This window comes from Ricinus communis, chromosome 1 (genome assembly GCF_019578655.1).
Source record: "Ricinus communis isolate WT05 ecotype wild-type chromosome 1, ASM1957865v1, whole genome shotgun sequence".
In the NCBI taxonomy this organism is placed as follows: Eukaryota; Viridiplantae; Streptophyta; class Magnoliopsida; order Malpighiales; family Euphorbiaceae; genus Ricinus; species Ricinus communis.
This window is the reverse complement of record NC_063256.1, coordinates 8,040,353-8,057,272: the sequence shown is the minus strand read 5'-3', so window position 1 is coordinate 8,057,272 and position 16,920 is coordinate 8,040,353. Positions and strand designations below refer to the sequence as shown.

General features: G+C 34.6%; 2 protein-coding genes across 2 annotated transcripts; one reads left to right on the top strand and one right to left on the bottom strand.

Moving 5' to 3' along the window:
* The first annotated feature begins 1,421 nt into the window (after positions 1-1,421).
* LOC8259900 (sucrose synthase 2) lies at positions 1,422-7,312 on the top strand. Its single transcript, XM_048370434.1, has 15 exons — positions 1,422-1,723; positions 1,899-2,031; positions 2,690-2,841; positions 2,949-3,141; positions 3,398-3,516; positions 3,621-3,837; positions 4,049-4,144; positions 4,250-4,423; positions 4,752-4,868; positions 4,961-5,127; positions 5,398-5,622; positions 5,823-6,144; positions 6,230-6,474; positions 6,546-6,684; positions 7,042-7,312. The coding sequence occupies exons 1-15, from the start codon at positions 1,626-1,628 to the stop codon at positions 7,078-7,080; spliced, it is 2,436 nt and encodes an 811-aa protein (XP_048226391.1). The 5' UTR covers positions 1,422-1,625; the 3' UTR covers positions 7,081-7,312.
* Positions 7,313-9,658: 2,346 nt separating this feature from the next.
* Positions 9,659-12,356, bottom strand: LOC8259899 (endoglucanase 17). Its single transcript, XM_002523068.4, has 8 exons — positions 12,004-12,356; positions 11,690-11,896; positions 11,378-11,578; positions 11,195-11,287; positions 10,931-11,092; positions 10,732-10,843; positions 10,479-10,642; positions 9,659-10,361 (listed from the first exon to the last, which is right to left on the bottom strand). The coding sequence occupies exons 1-8, from the start codon at positions 12,262-12,264 to the stop codon at positions 10,029-10,031; spliced, it is 1,533 nt and encodes a 510-aa protein (XP_002523114.1). The 5' UTR covers positions 12,265-12,356; the 3' UTR covers positions 9,659-10,028.
* Between the last annotated feature and the right edge of the window lie 4,564 nt (positions 12,357-16,920).

Here is a 16,920-nt window from a genome sequence, read left to right as displayed (position 1 = left end):
ATATAATTATAAAAATAGTTACCATTTTATACAAGTAAAATAAAATTTAATGATAAATAGTAAATAATTATTGATATTTTTCACAATAGAAATATATAAAATCTTCTAATTATACGGTTATTAGCTTATATGCATTAAAAGAATAATTAAATATTTGACTCGTCAAAATTATTATTTTTAACTATTAAATATATAATAATAATGTGCAATTATTAATAAATGTATAATTGCTAATTTTTTATAAAATCATTTATCATTTAAATTCTATATCATCTATAGATTATCTATAAAATATAAATATAAATATTTAATTAATCACTGCATAATTTCAATGTTAAAAATAAAAATATTTTTAGATGTATATAATATAACTGAATAAATTAATATAATTATTTATATTTAGTCAAGTGAATGAGAAGCAAGTTCAAGTGAATTCTTTCTTTACAATAGCATTACATTTTTATTCTTTAAACCTAGTTCAATTAGATTTTAAAGTTTGTTTCTATGGAATACTGTGAATTATAATTTAGGTTTGGTTCATTAAACTACTCAAGTGTTTAAATTCGAAATTGATTTAATTAAGTTAATTAATTTATAGATTGATCTTAATATTAAATTTTATAAACTATCAATTTTTTAAAAACAAAAAGAAAACATTCTTCATCAGTATTGTTGAAAATAAAAATACAATTTATTATTCATCAATCGCTGTAATTAAATTTAATAAAATATAAAATACAAAATACATTATATTTTATATATTATGTCCACTCTAAAGGGTGACATTGACTAGTACAACTATAAAATACAAAAAACTAGTCAAGAAACCATTGGCTCCAAGAAGACACGTGTCCTCACATCAATTTATGTCAAGTAATCCATCTAGAAACAATTATGAACTAAAAGAAGACATTTTCAAATAATAATATCAGCCAATACATTCCTTGCGTAATATTTGTTTGAAAAGTTCTGAGCAACACAAAACAGATACTGAATTAATAATATAATAATAATTATTATTATTAGATTAAAACAAATAAATCAATAAATAAACAACGGGTACCTCAATGTTTTTATATTAATATTATTACTAAGGGATTGATATTTTCTAATAGATCCAATGCGGTGGATTAGTCGCTATAAAGTTAAAAATTAATATTGAAAAATATTTTTTATTGATTTCATCACATCAATTAAAATGTAATATTACATGCATTCTGCTGCTTACAATAAAGCTTTTTTTTTTTTTATTAAAGCAAAAAGAAAAAAAGAAAAAAAGGAAATTGGAAGTGACGAAAACCGCAGCGAGTAGTGAAGTGGCATGTGGTGCCTGGTTTTGCAAAAATCTCTGAACGGCTGCCACTTCGCAGAATAATAGTCAGTTTTTTCACACTTTTTTTCGAGAGTGCCACTCTAGAAACAGTTCAAAGATCCAACACGCAGTTCGTTTGGCCTTTACTATAAATTGCCTTCTTTTTCTTCTTTCTTCTGATAACTCATCCATTTAAGTTTCGCTTCCTTTCTGAATCAATCATCTTTCTCTATTACTACTGCTACTGTTGCGATCGCCGATCATAACTCACTGACGCCATAATTACTTTCTTCGTTTTGATTGAATTTGGATAATGGCAGCTCCTAAGTTTGCTCGAATCCCTAGCATGAGAGAGCGCGTGGAAGATACTCTCTCTGCTCACCGTAACGAACTCGTTTCTCTCCTCTGCAGGTTACTCTCGTGTTTTCCTCTATTTCTACTCCCCGTTTGGTTCATCAGAAAACAGAGCAGTTTTCTTTTTCCTTAATTGTACCTTGATATTAATCATGACACCATCACTTTTTATCGGCCATTATTATTTTATTTTTTTTGTGCATTTGGTAACGTGTGTTTTGGAAAAATGAAGGTACGTGGATCAAGGTAAAGGAATATTGCAACCGCATACTTTGATTGATGAATTTGATAATGTTGTTGGCGATGGTGAATCAAGGCAGATGTTAAGAAATGGTCCCTTTGGTGAAGTACTTAAATCTGCTCAGGTTGGTCTATGCTTTACTTTTTCTTTTTCTAAGAAACCCAGTTCCTTATTAGTTATTACACAATTCTCGTTACTTCATTTACTGTACCTTTTTTCTGTTTTACATTAACATCACGTAAGATAAGACGACAGAGATTAACACTTGCTTTTTCAATGGCAGATTACTTTTGCTATTAATATCTAGTAAAGATGAAAGTTTCAACGAATCAATAAATCATCAATTAAAGCTCAGTACCATTTAATTTGTGGAGAAAGAAAAGGAAAATGAAAAGCGGAAACCCTCATGGTTGAGAGAAATTGCACCAGATTGCTAAACCTTGTGCCAAAAAATAAAAACTAAAAAAATATCATAGCTTAGGGATTACCCTGAATAATCTATAGGATAATGCATAAAAGGGGGAAAAATAAAACTGACGCGAAATGCTAGGTGTGCGTCTATATTAATGTAATTAACAAAAGCACGCTGGAAGCAGCTCTTTCTATTTAGTATCCTGCAAAGCATATATAACCACCAACATGGGCAGTACTTGCTTTATTTTGTGTTTTAAGAATATACCTAGCACTTTTAGATGTAGTAAACGGTTCACTATAACAAATGGAGTCTCTGTGTTTCTGAACAAATACAATGTCGTGACTGCCTTTTCTTTATTTGGCTATAGGAAGCCATAGTTCTGCCTCCATTTGTGGCGATTGCCATTCGTCCGAGGCCTGGCATTTGGGAATACGTTCGTGTCAATGTCCATGACCTCAGCGTGGAGCAATTGGATGTCTCCCAATATCTTCGCTTCAAAGAGGAACTTGTTGATGGCTCGTAAGTAACTTCTGTATTCCTTGATGCTTCCTTAATATGTATGTTGGCACATAATCCATTAAGTCTCTGGACATCATTATTTATGTTATTTCCCAAATACTTTTTAGGTCTAATGATCCTTATGTACTCGAGCTTGATTTTGAGCCGTTCAATGCGGATGTTCCTAAACCTCATCGGTCTTCATCTATTGGCAATGGGGTTCAATTCCTCAATCGGCATCTGTCCTCAATCATGTTTCGTAACAAGGACTGCTTAGAACCTTTAAATGATTTCCTTCGAGCACACAAATATAAAGGGCATGTAAGTTTACCGCGAAAGGTTATATCTTTGTTTTTTAAAAAAAAAACTGATCTTAAGAGTGCTGTGCTTGTACAAGTTTATTTTGCTGTATAAATTTATCATGTCATGTTTAGGTTATTCCTGCAAGTAGGAATTCTTTTTATCATTGGTATTCAGATGCCATCGGTTTAGCATAGTTCGAAGTGGGATGATTAACTACCACATGGATTGAGGATTTTGTCAGAGACAAATAATTGAATTAAAAATTCACATGCAGGCCTTGATGTTGAATGATCGGATACAGAACATATCCAAACTTCAGTCTGCCCTTGCAAAAGCAGAAGAATATGTTTCAAAGCTTCCACCTGATGTACCATTTTCCGAGTTTGAATACACGTAAGTTTCTATACCTATGACTTTTTGGGCTCATAAAGCTATAAAATCGAATTCCTTTCCTTTTTTTACTGGTATTCGTGCTTCTCATTGTTACTTTGATCCAGGTTACAAGGATTGGGTTTTGAGAGAGGTTGGGGGGATACGGCGGCACGGGTTTCGGAGATGATGCATCTTCTCTTGGACATCCTGCAGGCTCCTGACCCATCCACTCTAGAGAAATTCCTTGGCAGAATACCCATGGTGTTTAATGTTGTAATTTTGTCCCCACATGGATATTTTGGGCAAGCAAATGTTTTAGGTTTGCCTGACACTGGTGGACAGGTGATTTGATATTCGTTTTGTCATCAAGAAAAATTGTTGAGAATATTTAGAAACATGGATATTCTTGAACAGCCTCTTTGGCCGGATGCACTTATTACTACCTTCATTAAAAGAAAAAAATAGAAAAGAAACTCGTATAGAATTATAATATTTTTTGGCAATTTAATCCTCATTTACCACTTTTTACATGAATGCTTTCTGATCCTTGCAGGTTGTTTATATACTGGATCAAGTGCGTGCCCTGGAAAATGAAATGCTTCTCAGAATAAAAAAGCAAGGCCTAGATTTCAAGCCTAGGATTTTGATTGTATGCACTTTAATGCTTAGCTTAGATCAGTTTCCCGAATCTCACTGTTTCGATCAGTGTTTAATATTTTTGACTCACTGACACATTTTTTATTCATTCTTTAAGGTGACCAGGCTAATACCTGATGCAAAAGGGACTACATGCAACCAGCGGTTGGAAAGAGTTAGCGGAACAGAGTATACACATATTCTGCGAGTTCCTTTTAGATCAGAGAAAGGCATTCTTCGAAAATGGATCTCAAGATTTGATGTATGGCCGTATTTGGAGACCTTTGCTGAGGTAGGTACATGTGTGTATGTGGAATTAATTGAATCATTTTCCTCATCAACTACCTAAAAAATGACACTTCAAATTGGAAAAGTTTGAGACTTCTTTGTTCCGGTGATATAGAATCACTTGGACATGCTACTGCCTGCTGTTGACTTTCCTTTGTGATACTACTTATTTTTTTTTTTTGTTTAAAACTTGTTTTATATTTACACCTTCAGCTCGAGTCATACTACCCTTTTAACTGTGCAATATGCATTAGGTTTAATACAAGGTAAATAGTTTTATTATTGTTTACTCTATTATTTTTTAGCTCTCTAAATTTGTTCAAACCTCTCAGGATGTGGCCAGTGAAATTGTAGCTGAGTTACAGGGTATTCCTGATTTTATTATCGGGAACTACAGTGATGGCAACCTCGTTGCTTCTTTATTGGCTTATAAAATGGGTGTCACACAGGTTAGGACTGATTGTTAGTGGTTTACTTATGCGAGTCAATTAAATTTCTGTTATTAGAGGAAGATTTAAATTCTTGAGTTTTCAATGTGCAGTGCACCATTGCCCATGCTTTGGAGAAAACCAAATATCCAGATTCAGATATATATTGGAAAAAATTTGATGATAAATATCACTTCTCATGTCAGTTCACTGCTGATATCTTAGCCATGAACAATGCTGATTTTATCATCACCAGCACTTACCAAGAGATTGCAGGATCGTAAGTGTGCCACTTAGTAGGCCTCTGCATGAATGATCAATCTGCTGGATTTTTTGCAGCTTAAAGTTTGGCAACTGATTTTCTGTTATCATGTCAATTATATTGACCTGCCTTTCATGTTTAATGTTATGAGAGTTTATGTTGTTATTTAAAAATGCTTTTGGATATGGGGCTTTGATGAAATTGCTTGTACAATTTCATCAGTTTGGTAGACACTAGATTATGTCATGTTCCTTGTCTCAATTGCTCAACTTGCATGCTTTGCTGCAGGAAGAATACTGTTGGTCAATATGAGAGCCACACTGCTTTCACTCTTCCAGGGTTATATCGAGTTGTTCATGGCATTGATGTCTTTGACCCAAAGTTCAATATTGTCTCTCCTGGAGCTGATATGTCGATCTACTTCCCGTATTCTGAAAAGCAAAAGAGACTTACAGCCCTACATGGTTCGATAGAAAAGATGTTATATGATCCTGAGCAGACTGATGAGTGGATGTGAGTCTCTTTATTAATTTTATATATGCATATCTCCCATTTAATTTTTATGACATTATTAACAACGATTATGATTGATATTACCATAATAGAATTGAAAAAAAAAAGTATTATGATACATGCACAGCATCCAAGATCATTGTTGAAAAAATCTGAATTAAGAAGGTTTGCATTTGATATAATCCTTTATATCATAACAGTGGCACGTTGAAAGATAAATCGAAGCCCTTGATTTTCTCCATGGCAAGGCTGGATCGGGTGAAAAACATAACTGGGTTGGTAGAGATGTATGGTAAGAATGCCAAACTGAGGGAGCTGGTGAACCTTGTTATTGTAGCTGGTTACATTGATGTGAAGAAATCCAAAGACAGGGAAGAAATAGCTGAAATTGAGAAGATGCATGACCTCATGAAAAAGTACAACTTGGAGGGACAATTTCGATGGATAACAGCCCAAACAAATAGAGCACGTAATGGTGAACTTTATCGCTACATAGCCGACACGAAGGGAGCCTTTGTGCAGGTATGTAATTGGGGTGTGCTTTGCTAATGAGGAAAAGATTTTTCCAGACTAATTGCCAATGCTTTTTCCCCTTCTTTTCGTGCAGCCTGCTTTTTATGAAGCTTTTGGACTGACAGTTGTGGAGGCCATGACTTCTGGGCTTCCAACATTTGCCACTTGCCATGGCGGTCCTGCAGAGATTATTGTGGATGGTGTTTCAGGATTCCACATCGATCCATATCACCCAGATCAGGCTGCTGCAATTATGGCAGATTTCTTTCAACAGTGCAAGGAGGATCCAAGCCACTGGAATAAAATCTCTGATGCAGGACTCCAGAGGATTTATGAAAGGTTAGTATCTGTAAATAGCTTGACATTATTTAGCACAGAATATATGAGGCTCACTTAGATATTATGAATAGATATACATGGAAGATATACTCTGAGAGGCTATTGACATTGGCTGGGGTATATGGTTTCTGGAAGTATGTGTCCAAACTTGAGAGGCGTGAGACCCGAAGATATCTCGAGATGTTTTACATTCTCAAGTTCCGTGATTTGGTGAGTACTTGACCTACTCTTTATGTTTTTCAATGATGTTTATTGGCAATGTAGCTAGTCTTTCCTTTTATAAACTAAATCTGATAGGAACTAAGTGGTTTGCCGGTGGGGCCATCTCTGCATTGTTGATGATAACAATGTTTACCTAGGGAGTTGCATATGAGCAGCTTCTGCTCTGCAAGTGCAATCTCGGACATTCGTTATTATCTTTTTTCCAAAAATCTTGGACATTCATAATTCTGAGATTTCATAGTACTGATTATGGTGGCATATCAAGTCTAAAGCTGATGTTCCATATCAAGTCTTCATGTGTTTGGATGTTTTGCATCAGATTTCAAATTTTGTGCTTTGATTCAGGTGCAAACCGTTCCTCTGGCAATTGACGACCAACATTAAGCTGCAGTTGGTCTTGTCATGGAAATGTGGCGCATGAACCAGCGGCAGCAGACATCACATGGTACTAACAGTAAGTAAATAAACTCCAGTCAGTGTCTGGCATGTATGAAGTTGGTTATGCCAAAATAACCATGTACTTATCATCTAATGTAAAAGTGAATGTTTATGGAAGATAATGTACCCTTGCTAATGTATCCTTGCTATTATGAATAAATTGAGCTTTCTTATTCGAGTTCGAGTGCATGTTGCCATGTTATGGATAAGTTCTTCTGCGGCTTCTTTGCACCTTGGGGATAGGGGGTGTGCACATAAACCCAACAGATTTGGATAGGTTACTCTAATTGAACCGAAACAAATTCTGTTCTTCTGTTTTATTTTGGGTTGACTTATCTTTTTGGTATTTTCTACAGCACCTATATCGATAACATTCTTTTATTTTACACACATGACGTCGAGAATATGAATTCCTAAAAGCAAAAAACAAATATAAGAAATGACTGATAAGTGGAACTTTGGTTCAAAGAAAAAAAAAAGATCAAGTTGCACTGAATAGGATGGCTATAAGCCTAGTTTCCACTGATACAACAAAGGCAAAACCCTTCTTTAGGTCTTCATACTTTTCTACATACTTTTACTTAGTCCCATGATGGATTGCATTTTAATAAATTCTTGTATTTTTATTTTTGTCGTTTTTAAGTCCTTCCATCAAGGACGTGCTCACGGACGCCATTAAACATGCCAATAAAATTCTTTATTTTGTTTCATTAAGCCCTAAAGATTAATTTTATTTTGAGATATCTCTAAATATTTTTCTTTGTTTTTAAAATTTTTATATAAACGTCTGTTAATTTTGAGAATTTAAAAAAAAATTTAAGAAAAATAATGCGACTAAGGCGAAAAATAAAAGTATTTTAAAATAAATTGAGAAACTAAAGTGCAATTTAGCAACTTAATAGAAGATTAATTTTTTTCTAAAATCAACTTGGTTGTAAAATTAATTTATCTGATTTTTGTATGATAATTTAAAAGATCACCGTCTAAACTATATACAACACCTTATTTCAAAAAGATTCTCACTATATTCTTTTTGGATGATGTACACCAGTTTAAGAATTTCTGAGATTAATATCTATTAGAAAAGAATTAGTTTACAAAATAAAAATAAAATAACACTATTGATTAGATATTATTGGATTTGAAATTTTATAATTTTTTTAGAATGCAATGAGATAAAGAGAATTTTTATAAAAAAAATAAATTTAGCAAATAATATTGCATTGCAATTTTATGAAAATTATTTTTTACACTAAATAAAAAATAAATAAAATTATGAAAATAAGATGGATTAAGTACATGACAATTCTCCTATACATATTCAATATTTTTTTGTATTCAATCTACTGACATATAACGAATCAATACTAAAATAATGTTTGAATGGGGAAAATATAACAAAATATTATATAAATTTGTTAGGAACTTAATGAATCAAAATTAAGAATTTCAGGGATCCTTTAAAATAATAACAAAAAATTCTAGAGACTCAATGAACTGAATTTGAAAATTTTATTATTTTATTGGCATAATTTTCTTATTTTCACTTACATTAATGGCGTTTGAATGCACGCTTCTAACGAAAGGACCTAAAAATTTATAAAAATAAAAGTACAAGAATTTATTAAAACGCAATTAATTTTCAGGGACTAAGTAAAATAAAGTCAAAAAGTACAGGGACCTAGAGATGAGTTTTGCCTACAACAAATTAGGGGACAAGTAAAGTGGAATATTTATAGCTTGTTTTGTATGAAGGTAATAATGTCATTATTGATGATGTATCATTTTGAAACTCAATAAAACTGGAAATGTCTTGATAGTGCAATAATGGTTTGGTTAGTGAAGTTTGTCTTTGATCTGGGATTTTGGCTGGTAGGCTCGGCCTACAGTCTAAATGCTGGACCAAGATAGTAATGCATGGACGATGGAACCCAAGCCCACAACTTATCAATAATTTGAAGGTTTGATCCACCAAAAGGGATGTCGTTTGGTCTCCTCGGCTCATTCTAACCAGAGGGTGCATAGAACAATGGATTCTACCTTTTAACCAGTTACCCATCCTGACAAGTCTGAAACTCCGCAGCTTTATTGACCAGAGGACCTACAAAGCTACAACATTATCACGTGTCTCTTACAAAATCTCTTTCTTGCTCTCCCTAACTTCCCTTCCCTTTCTCCTCGTTCACTTCCAACGGTCAAAATAACTCGTAGCACAATGCTCTCTTCTCACCAACGGGAAAATATTAATTTGGAACATTATCCAGTAATGACTGTAGATTAAGTTAATTTTGCTTCCTTCTCAGTTCTGACTCTTCTCTGCCCTCTTTTGTATGTTAGTTGTTAGTTTCAAGAGTAAAAGGACAAACCCATTTTATATTTAATTCTTCTTCGGTGGTCCTTCCATTTTTATTTATCCTTAGTTCCTTTTCACACTTGTATATATCCAGTTCTTTTCCTTCTTTAACAGAAAAAAAGAAAATCAAGCAGAGGTGGACCAGAGAGAGAGAGAGAGAGAGAGAGAGAGTTTCTAAACAAGTTCACTTTGCAAATTAAAACACTACACTAGCGGACATGTTACAAGTCCCAAAAACGGACTCAAACAGGAAAAAGCGAAAAACTTGGAGTAGCCAATACCAATATGTCTTTAGAAGCAAGAACAACACCGTTCTTAGCACGACACTTGAACTCACGCCATAGGCTAATAGCGAAGAATAAAAAATAACAACAGCTTTTGACCAATATTCTTCATGGTTAGGGGTTGAGGCTCGAGCTTTAGTTCTCGACCCTATAACCACGCAACACCATATTTCACATCCATAGAAGTATTTTAGGGGCAAAAACAGGAACAAAAACAAAAAAAAATCAGCTAAAATCCTAATAATATTGCACAGAAATTAGAGCTGGCCAAATGAGTGAGCAAGGTAAGCCAGTGCTCCTACTAGAGGTGCATTAATATAAGTGGCTGGTTCTGACTGCTCATAGTCTGATCTTTTATCTGGGAACCTATCATGCTGGTCTGGCCCTCCAACTACTGCACCCACAAGAATGTTTGGATTGGGTGATTGAGAGTTCATGATACTGAAGCCCGAGGAGCACTGGATCTTGGCCGGGTGAACAGAAATGGACGGTAGAGATGAGCCCCTGTGGTGTATCCTTTGTGGGTATCTTGGACCATATCCCACCATGTAGGACATCTTCAATGGGTTGTCTCCTAGCAGATAGTCCACCTAATAACAAAATTCGAGAGTTAAAAAATAACTCAAATCACTAGATGACTAATTAACAAAATTGGTATTAGTGGTTCAGGATGAGATTAGTTTTGGGTATAAATGTGTTTCTTTTACCTGTTTCTTGGCAATGTTTCGTAGCCTATTTGGACCGACAACAGTTCCACCGCAATTCACAACCTTATGGGCTTGAATTAAGTACTTGGCATAGGTTAAGAGCAAGAAAGAAGTGGAGGTAACATATTGCATATTACTATCACTCATCTTGAACAGAAGTCCACCTGATTATCAGCCAAAGCCAAAAACTAGCCGTTAAAAAAATGACAAATACAAGAGAGAAGTTAAAGAGTAAGGAAGGTGGTGTGGGGACCTGGAGTGTATTGGGCTGAAGAGAAAGGGGCCCCTGGAATGATGGAACAGATAAAATTATCTGCATGGTCTTTGTAGTCATGGAGAGATTGTACTTTTTGAACAAGAAATGCCTGAAATTCAAGGGCAGCATGTTAGTTAATCATCATCAAGAAAATATACATTACAAACAAACAAAGAAGCACTTGAAAATTAACCACCTTGGAAAGAAGAATTCTTGCACCAACATGCTTGTTGTCCCAACCAAAGGTATTGTCAAACTCTGCAGCACCAAGTATCTCACCATTAACCTGAATATAGTTGAGATAAGTTGGGTTTTTGGTGGCCCTATGCAGCCAAGCAGCACCCCACAGCAGCTCATCCTGCCATTTTTTACATGCCCATTTTAGATTTAAGCTCAACATCTCAGCCAAATTGAACTAGTGACTAAGCAAATCAAAAGTAGTACGAAAAATAAACAAGACCTGATATCCAGAGTAGTCACAATAGAAGGGGCAAACATCTTTCTTCAACCCATTGCTATAGGCTCCTCTATACTTATCTGCAAATTGGAACACCTACACAAGAAGGAAATTTTTTTTTAATTATTCAAACCTAGATCTCCTAAATTTTTTATAATTTTAGCAGTAAACTAGAGGTTGATGTACCCTGATAGCCCTCCTGACCAGAAGCTTGGAGTAAGTGGGGTCATTTTTCTTAAATACTAGTGAAGCTGCTGCCAGAGCAGCAGCAGTTTCAGCAGCAACTTCAGAACCAGGAGAGTTTCTGTCTATTTTGAAAACACTTCTTGGTGTATCCATATCTTCTGGTCTCTCCCAACAAGCATGATCCTTGTTAGCATCTCCAACCTGCAACACAAAAAATCCAAGAATACAAAATAAAAAAATAAAAATCAGCATCTTTAAGAAACACAGATGCATAGTTACAAGTCTAGAATGCTAAGCTAAAAGAAAACAAACCTGGACGTAAATGGTGTCTGGATGTGCAGTAGCTTTGAGAAGATAATCAGTAGCCCAACGAATGGCTTCTTTCGAATTTTGTAACTCTCCTTTCATCAATCCACCAAACTCAACCACACTCCATGAAAGCATTGTGGTAGTGAAAGCCATAGGGAAACCAAACTTCACATTATCCCCTGCATCATAGTACCCACCTACCAAATCCACCTGCATTTTCATGTCCATACCAAAAAATCAACTAAACAATCTTTTCTTTTTAATAAAGAAGGGAACAGAAAAACTGTTATAGAATATAAAATGATAGTTTCTATTACATGCATGGCTGAGCCATCTGAAAGACCAGAGTCTCTCCTCCATTTGACCCTCTGGCTAGAAGGGAGCTTGCCTGACCTCTGTCCCTCGAAGAAAAGGATGGATTTGGTAAGGGCGTCCCTGTAGTTGTGACTGGCAAAGCGAGGGTGGCGGTGGTGGTGAAATGGGTTGTTGTTGTGGTGTACAGGAAAGCCATGGGAAGAAGCAGCAAGGCAAGAGAGGAGAAGTAGAAGTGTGAAATGGAAAGGAGAAGAGAGAGCCATTTTTTGGTCTGCCCAAAGTTAAACAAACCCAACTCAGCCAACAAAACCAACCTGACCTGCAAGCCGCAGTGGGATAACAGAGTCTTCCTTCCTTTCTTTGTATTTATAAAGCAAAAGCTGCCTTCTTGCCTCCTCTATTAACTTCTTACTTAATTACAACAATAATTAAGTCCACACTTTTTCTTTAACATCTTTCTTGAACACTCTTAATTTATCCATCATTTACAGTTATAATTAATAATTTTAAATGAATGTCCGTTAGTATACTGGGTACATTATTTTGATTTTCTAAAATATTATATTTATATATAATTTAGATGGTTTGTAGCTTATCTTTCAAATATAGTCGAAGGTCTATTTAATTAGATTGGAAGAGATTATTATCATTTAATTTACACACTCTTGAGTTATACAAATCATTTATAAAAAAAAAGAAAATATCTATGTTGTGATAGTCTCACAATTTTAACTCTAATTATTTAAAAAAGAAATATGATTAACAAGGAAAGGAATACTCTTGTAAACAGAATTTACATTAATTTAAAGTTATTTTATATACTCTAATTAAGCTATTTATTGGTGCTTATTGCTAAAGTGACATCACTTGTCACCAACGATTGGCTACTCTGTTGCCTTTGAAACAATAACAAGGGGGCATTGATGACCAAAGAAGGATAGTCACGTGGGAACTTTGAATAAGTTACTGCTTGGTTAACAGTTATGGCATGAAAACAGTCAATGGCAGTGTCCCATGGAACCAGTTGAAGTTACTTGCAATAGCTCAACGAAAGAGATGTGATATGGGTCATGCAGCTTGTCCCTGCAACTCACTCTGTCTCCAAGCATCCAGTTTAATGCATGAGACAATATGATAGCTGAAGAGAAAAAGAAAAGAAAAAATCATGGAAGATCTTTCTTTTAGTGTGAGCACAGTACTGTCATTGGCCTAAAATTATATAAATAAATTGTTAAATTTAAAAAGATTGAAAGAAAAAGTAGACCATAAAAATTTAATTTCATATTAAGAAAAGATTAAGATAGTTTGCTAAACAACCAATCATGCCAAAAGCTCGTGACGTCCATATATCAATCACATATGTACTTAGTTTATTTGTTTTTACTAACTAACTGACTTCCATATAACAGTATGCTCGCAACTCAGTCAGTTTTTAACTGTACTCCCACTACTTTGGAACAAAGCTTAAAGCAACTCTTGCCCACAACTTTGAAGTTTAAAAAAATAAAAATAAAAATAAAGAATGAAGATGAAGTGTCGGACAAAAGGTGATGAAGATGAACATGTGGTTGAAGACATAACCAAGGAATTTCTGTCGGAGAGAAATAGCAAATAAAAATATGGGGTTGATAGGGAAAATCTTGGGAGTTGTTAATTGGAGTGAGTGAGGAAAGGGTCAATTGAGACCCATACAGCAGAAAGTAGTGGAGAGATGGACCAGTTGAATCAAGAAGTGGATAGGCCAAGGGATTTTTTGGTTCTCATCCTCCACTGCAGATAAAACCAACATCAACCCCATCTTTGCAAAAATGGAATGCCATCTGAATTGCTTATTTTTCATATCCCAGTTTTTGTTTTATGCATTTATTGAGCTTCTTGATCTATCAAGATTTTATTTGCTTTCTGGCTTTTCTGCATTTTTGTTTTTGGTCATATAGGTATAGAAGCAACAGTTGAAGGTTTGAATCTTTAATTTATATGCTACAAAATAAACATTCTATCATTGAATTAGTAATATGCATTTTTGAAATTTGATACGCTAGATTTTCTTTGTTCAACTTCAACACTATATTTCACATGGGATTATAGTTTTTGCTTGATGGTGTTGTTTTTGTAAGAAGTAGACTTGCTTCAATGTTTGATTTTCTCTCTAAAGAGCCATGATTAAAGGCTGCAGAAGATTCAGATAACTGCAACCCAAGTAGGCATCAATATTTCAAAGATAGATGGCCACAAGTGATTTCATTTCTCAGTAACCTATGGTCTCCGCCGCTTCTTATTTTGTATCCTTCTTCTCAGGTTTTAGTCCAAAAGATCTACGTTTGAACTTGCTTTTTTTTTTTTTTTTTCTTCCCCCTAAAATTAGCTCCATGGAGATATCAACATTAGATGAAGCCACCAAAATGCAAATTGAAATACATTCAATTAGCAGTCCATTTTCAACTTTAATAAGCCTCGATCTATATTCATACAATAGGGTGTTATTAGAAATCGGATTCACCAACGTAATATCTGTTAATGAATCTGTCTCTACTACTTAGAAAACTAATTGTGAGACAATAGTAAGAAAATATACTCTAATGAAGTGGTATTTCTTCATGTGGGGAAGCATTATCTTTTCGCTGCAGTGCAGCATTATTGAGTTGGGCAATTCCAAATAGCTGAGAGAAACTGAGCGGATCCTTAATTAGGTGATCAATGAACACATAAAGAGGAGCAGAAAGGACCCAAGCCATGTTGCTAAAAGCAAATAAGTTAGCAGTTGATACATACAGAAGAACAAAAGAATGAAAAGAAGCACCAAGCAGAGGTTGCCACCGAGACCTATCCCTGCATTATTGAAAATGGATATTCCCATAAAATAATTTATTTAATGATGTAAATTTGGATAAAGGGGGATTTAAAGTAAATAAAAATTGAAAAAAGGACATTGAGGAGGGCACTTTTGTTCAGAAAGAGATGGCCCCAAACTTGACCCTATAACACGCATGTTTCTTGGACTGGCCATGGCCTACTCAAATTCATCATGTGCTCCTCTGGTATCAACCCACATGCAAAAGCATGCATTCATGTTCATCTTCTATGTGCTTCTCTGTAAAACAAGAAAAATTTGCACTTTCTAATCAAATTTCAACCAAAAGCTGACACCATTGTATTTTATTGGGTGATAACTGAAGACTTGATTGAGAATCCGATAAATCATCCTTATATGTGGTTATAACTTGTTAGTTCAGTCTTGCAGGAGGGTAGATACACCGAAGGATCTATACTTGGATAGACTTTCAAATCAATTTTTGTGGGATAGCTGGAATCTGGGATCAAAACCAATTAATATATTTATCCCCAAAAGGTTCGTGTTCACATGAACATGTTCACAAGATTCGTTAATAATTCCTTCTGCAATAGACAATTGCTCAACTGGGATATAGATGTAAACTGTGTCCTCAATTATGCTTTAAAAAGCCTTTTATACACATCAATATTGTCTGACAGTTGTTATTTGACAAATTGTGGCATTAAAATATACATTAACACCTATTAGAAATTTGTCCAGCCCATTCCCTTTTCTGATATGATTAACAGTGGTGGGAGTGATGTGAATTACAAGAACATAGAAATTAAGCAGAAATGTGAAAGTAGGGGTATTAACAAAGTAGTTTTTGAGCAAAGTTGTAGGTAATGGAATGGTGGAGTCGTTGTATAATAGTTTACTTCCTGGTGCTCCATAAATATGAGAAGCAAGAGATGAAGAAAGCCCAGCCAAATTCACACCGATAATCCAATACAAAACAACAAATTGTTTCTGCGAATTCAATTTCTAATGCAAACTTAAGCTTCAGCATCAGTTTATTAGTAATTTCAAAGTTTCAGTTACTTGTTTTAGTTACAATAAATTGTACTGCAATTTCCAAGATTTCAGCACCTTAGCAGACTTTTACAGTTGAAGTTTCAGTAGTTCAATTCCTGTTATTTCAAATTTTCCAGTATTCACTTTTTCTTTATAATTTACAGCAGTTGATATTATATTTTCAGACCAGACGCTTGCAACTAATCCTAAACTCCTTAAAACCCCGGCTTTCAAATCCCTTTTCTTCATCAAATTCTGCATCTAACCAGAATTGAGGAAAACTGAAATGGGGAGTTTAAGAATCTAGAAAATATACAGGTCTGTTAGTTTTTCCATAATCGTTTGATTTAGAAGTTGATTAGGTAAATTTATATCCTCTCAAACTAATTAAGGTTTAGCACCTCCGCCAAGCCTGCATTTATTTTTGCCTGGACAACAAATCAGGATAACCCTAAGTGATTAGCTTTATTAAAATTATTCTTTTTAAAACAAGAAAACTAAAGTAAAATAATGATCTGGATTGTGGAATTGTCTATAATACTATCTTACGGGTAAGCAAATGTGAGCACAAACCTTCTAAAAAGACTAAAAATTGTGCAACAAAGAAAAAAGAAAAAAAGAAAAGCATAAAGAAGAGATTGAAAGAAAGTCAGGCTCCAAGCTGAATCTTTAATGTGGATGTGGTAGCAATCTCATTCTCATTCTCATCATTTGTGCGGTTTACAAAGTCGCGTGATTTGCGGTTTTCTTGCAGGAATTTCGCGGACTTGGTCGTGGGCTTTCGGGACCATTTTCATTGACTAGGGCCTAACATAGTGCCGAGTAACTAAGCATTCTCCGTCAAGAGTATTTCTCCAATGATTAGAGGGATAGCACTGCTTCGGGGGATTGTTACTCCAAGCCTATATAAGTGGGCAACGACAGCCCAATCAGAAATCTCCCTTTTCATGGACTCAATGCGAGGATTGCTTAAGGTCCCAATTTGGCAGACATTGCATCATCAATAGGCCTAAATCAGCAATTGAGGAGCTTCATTTCTTTTTAGGAATTCTTTCATAAATATTTTAAAAAA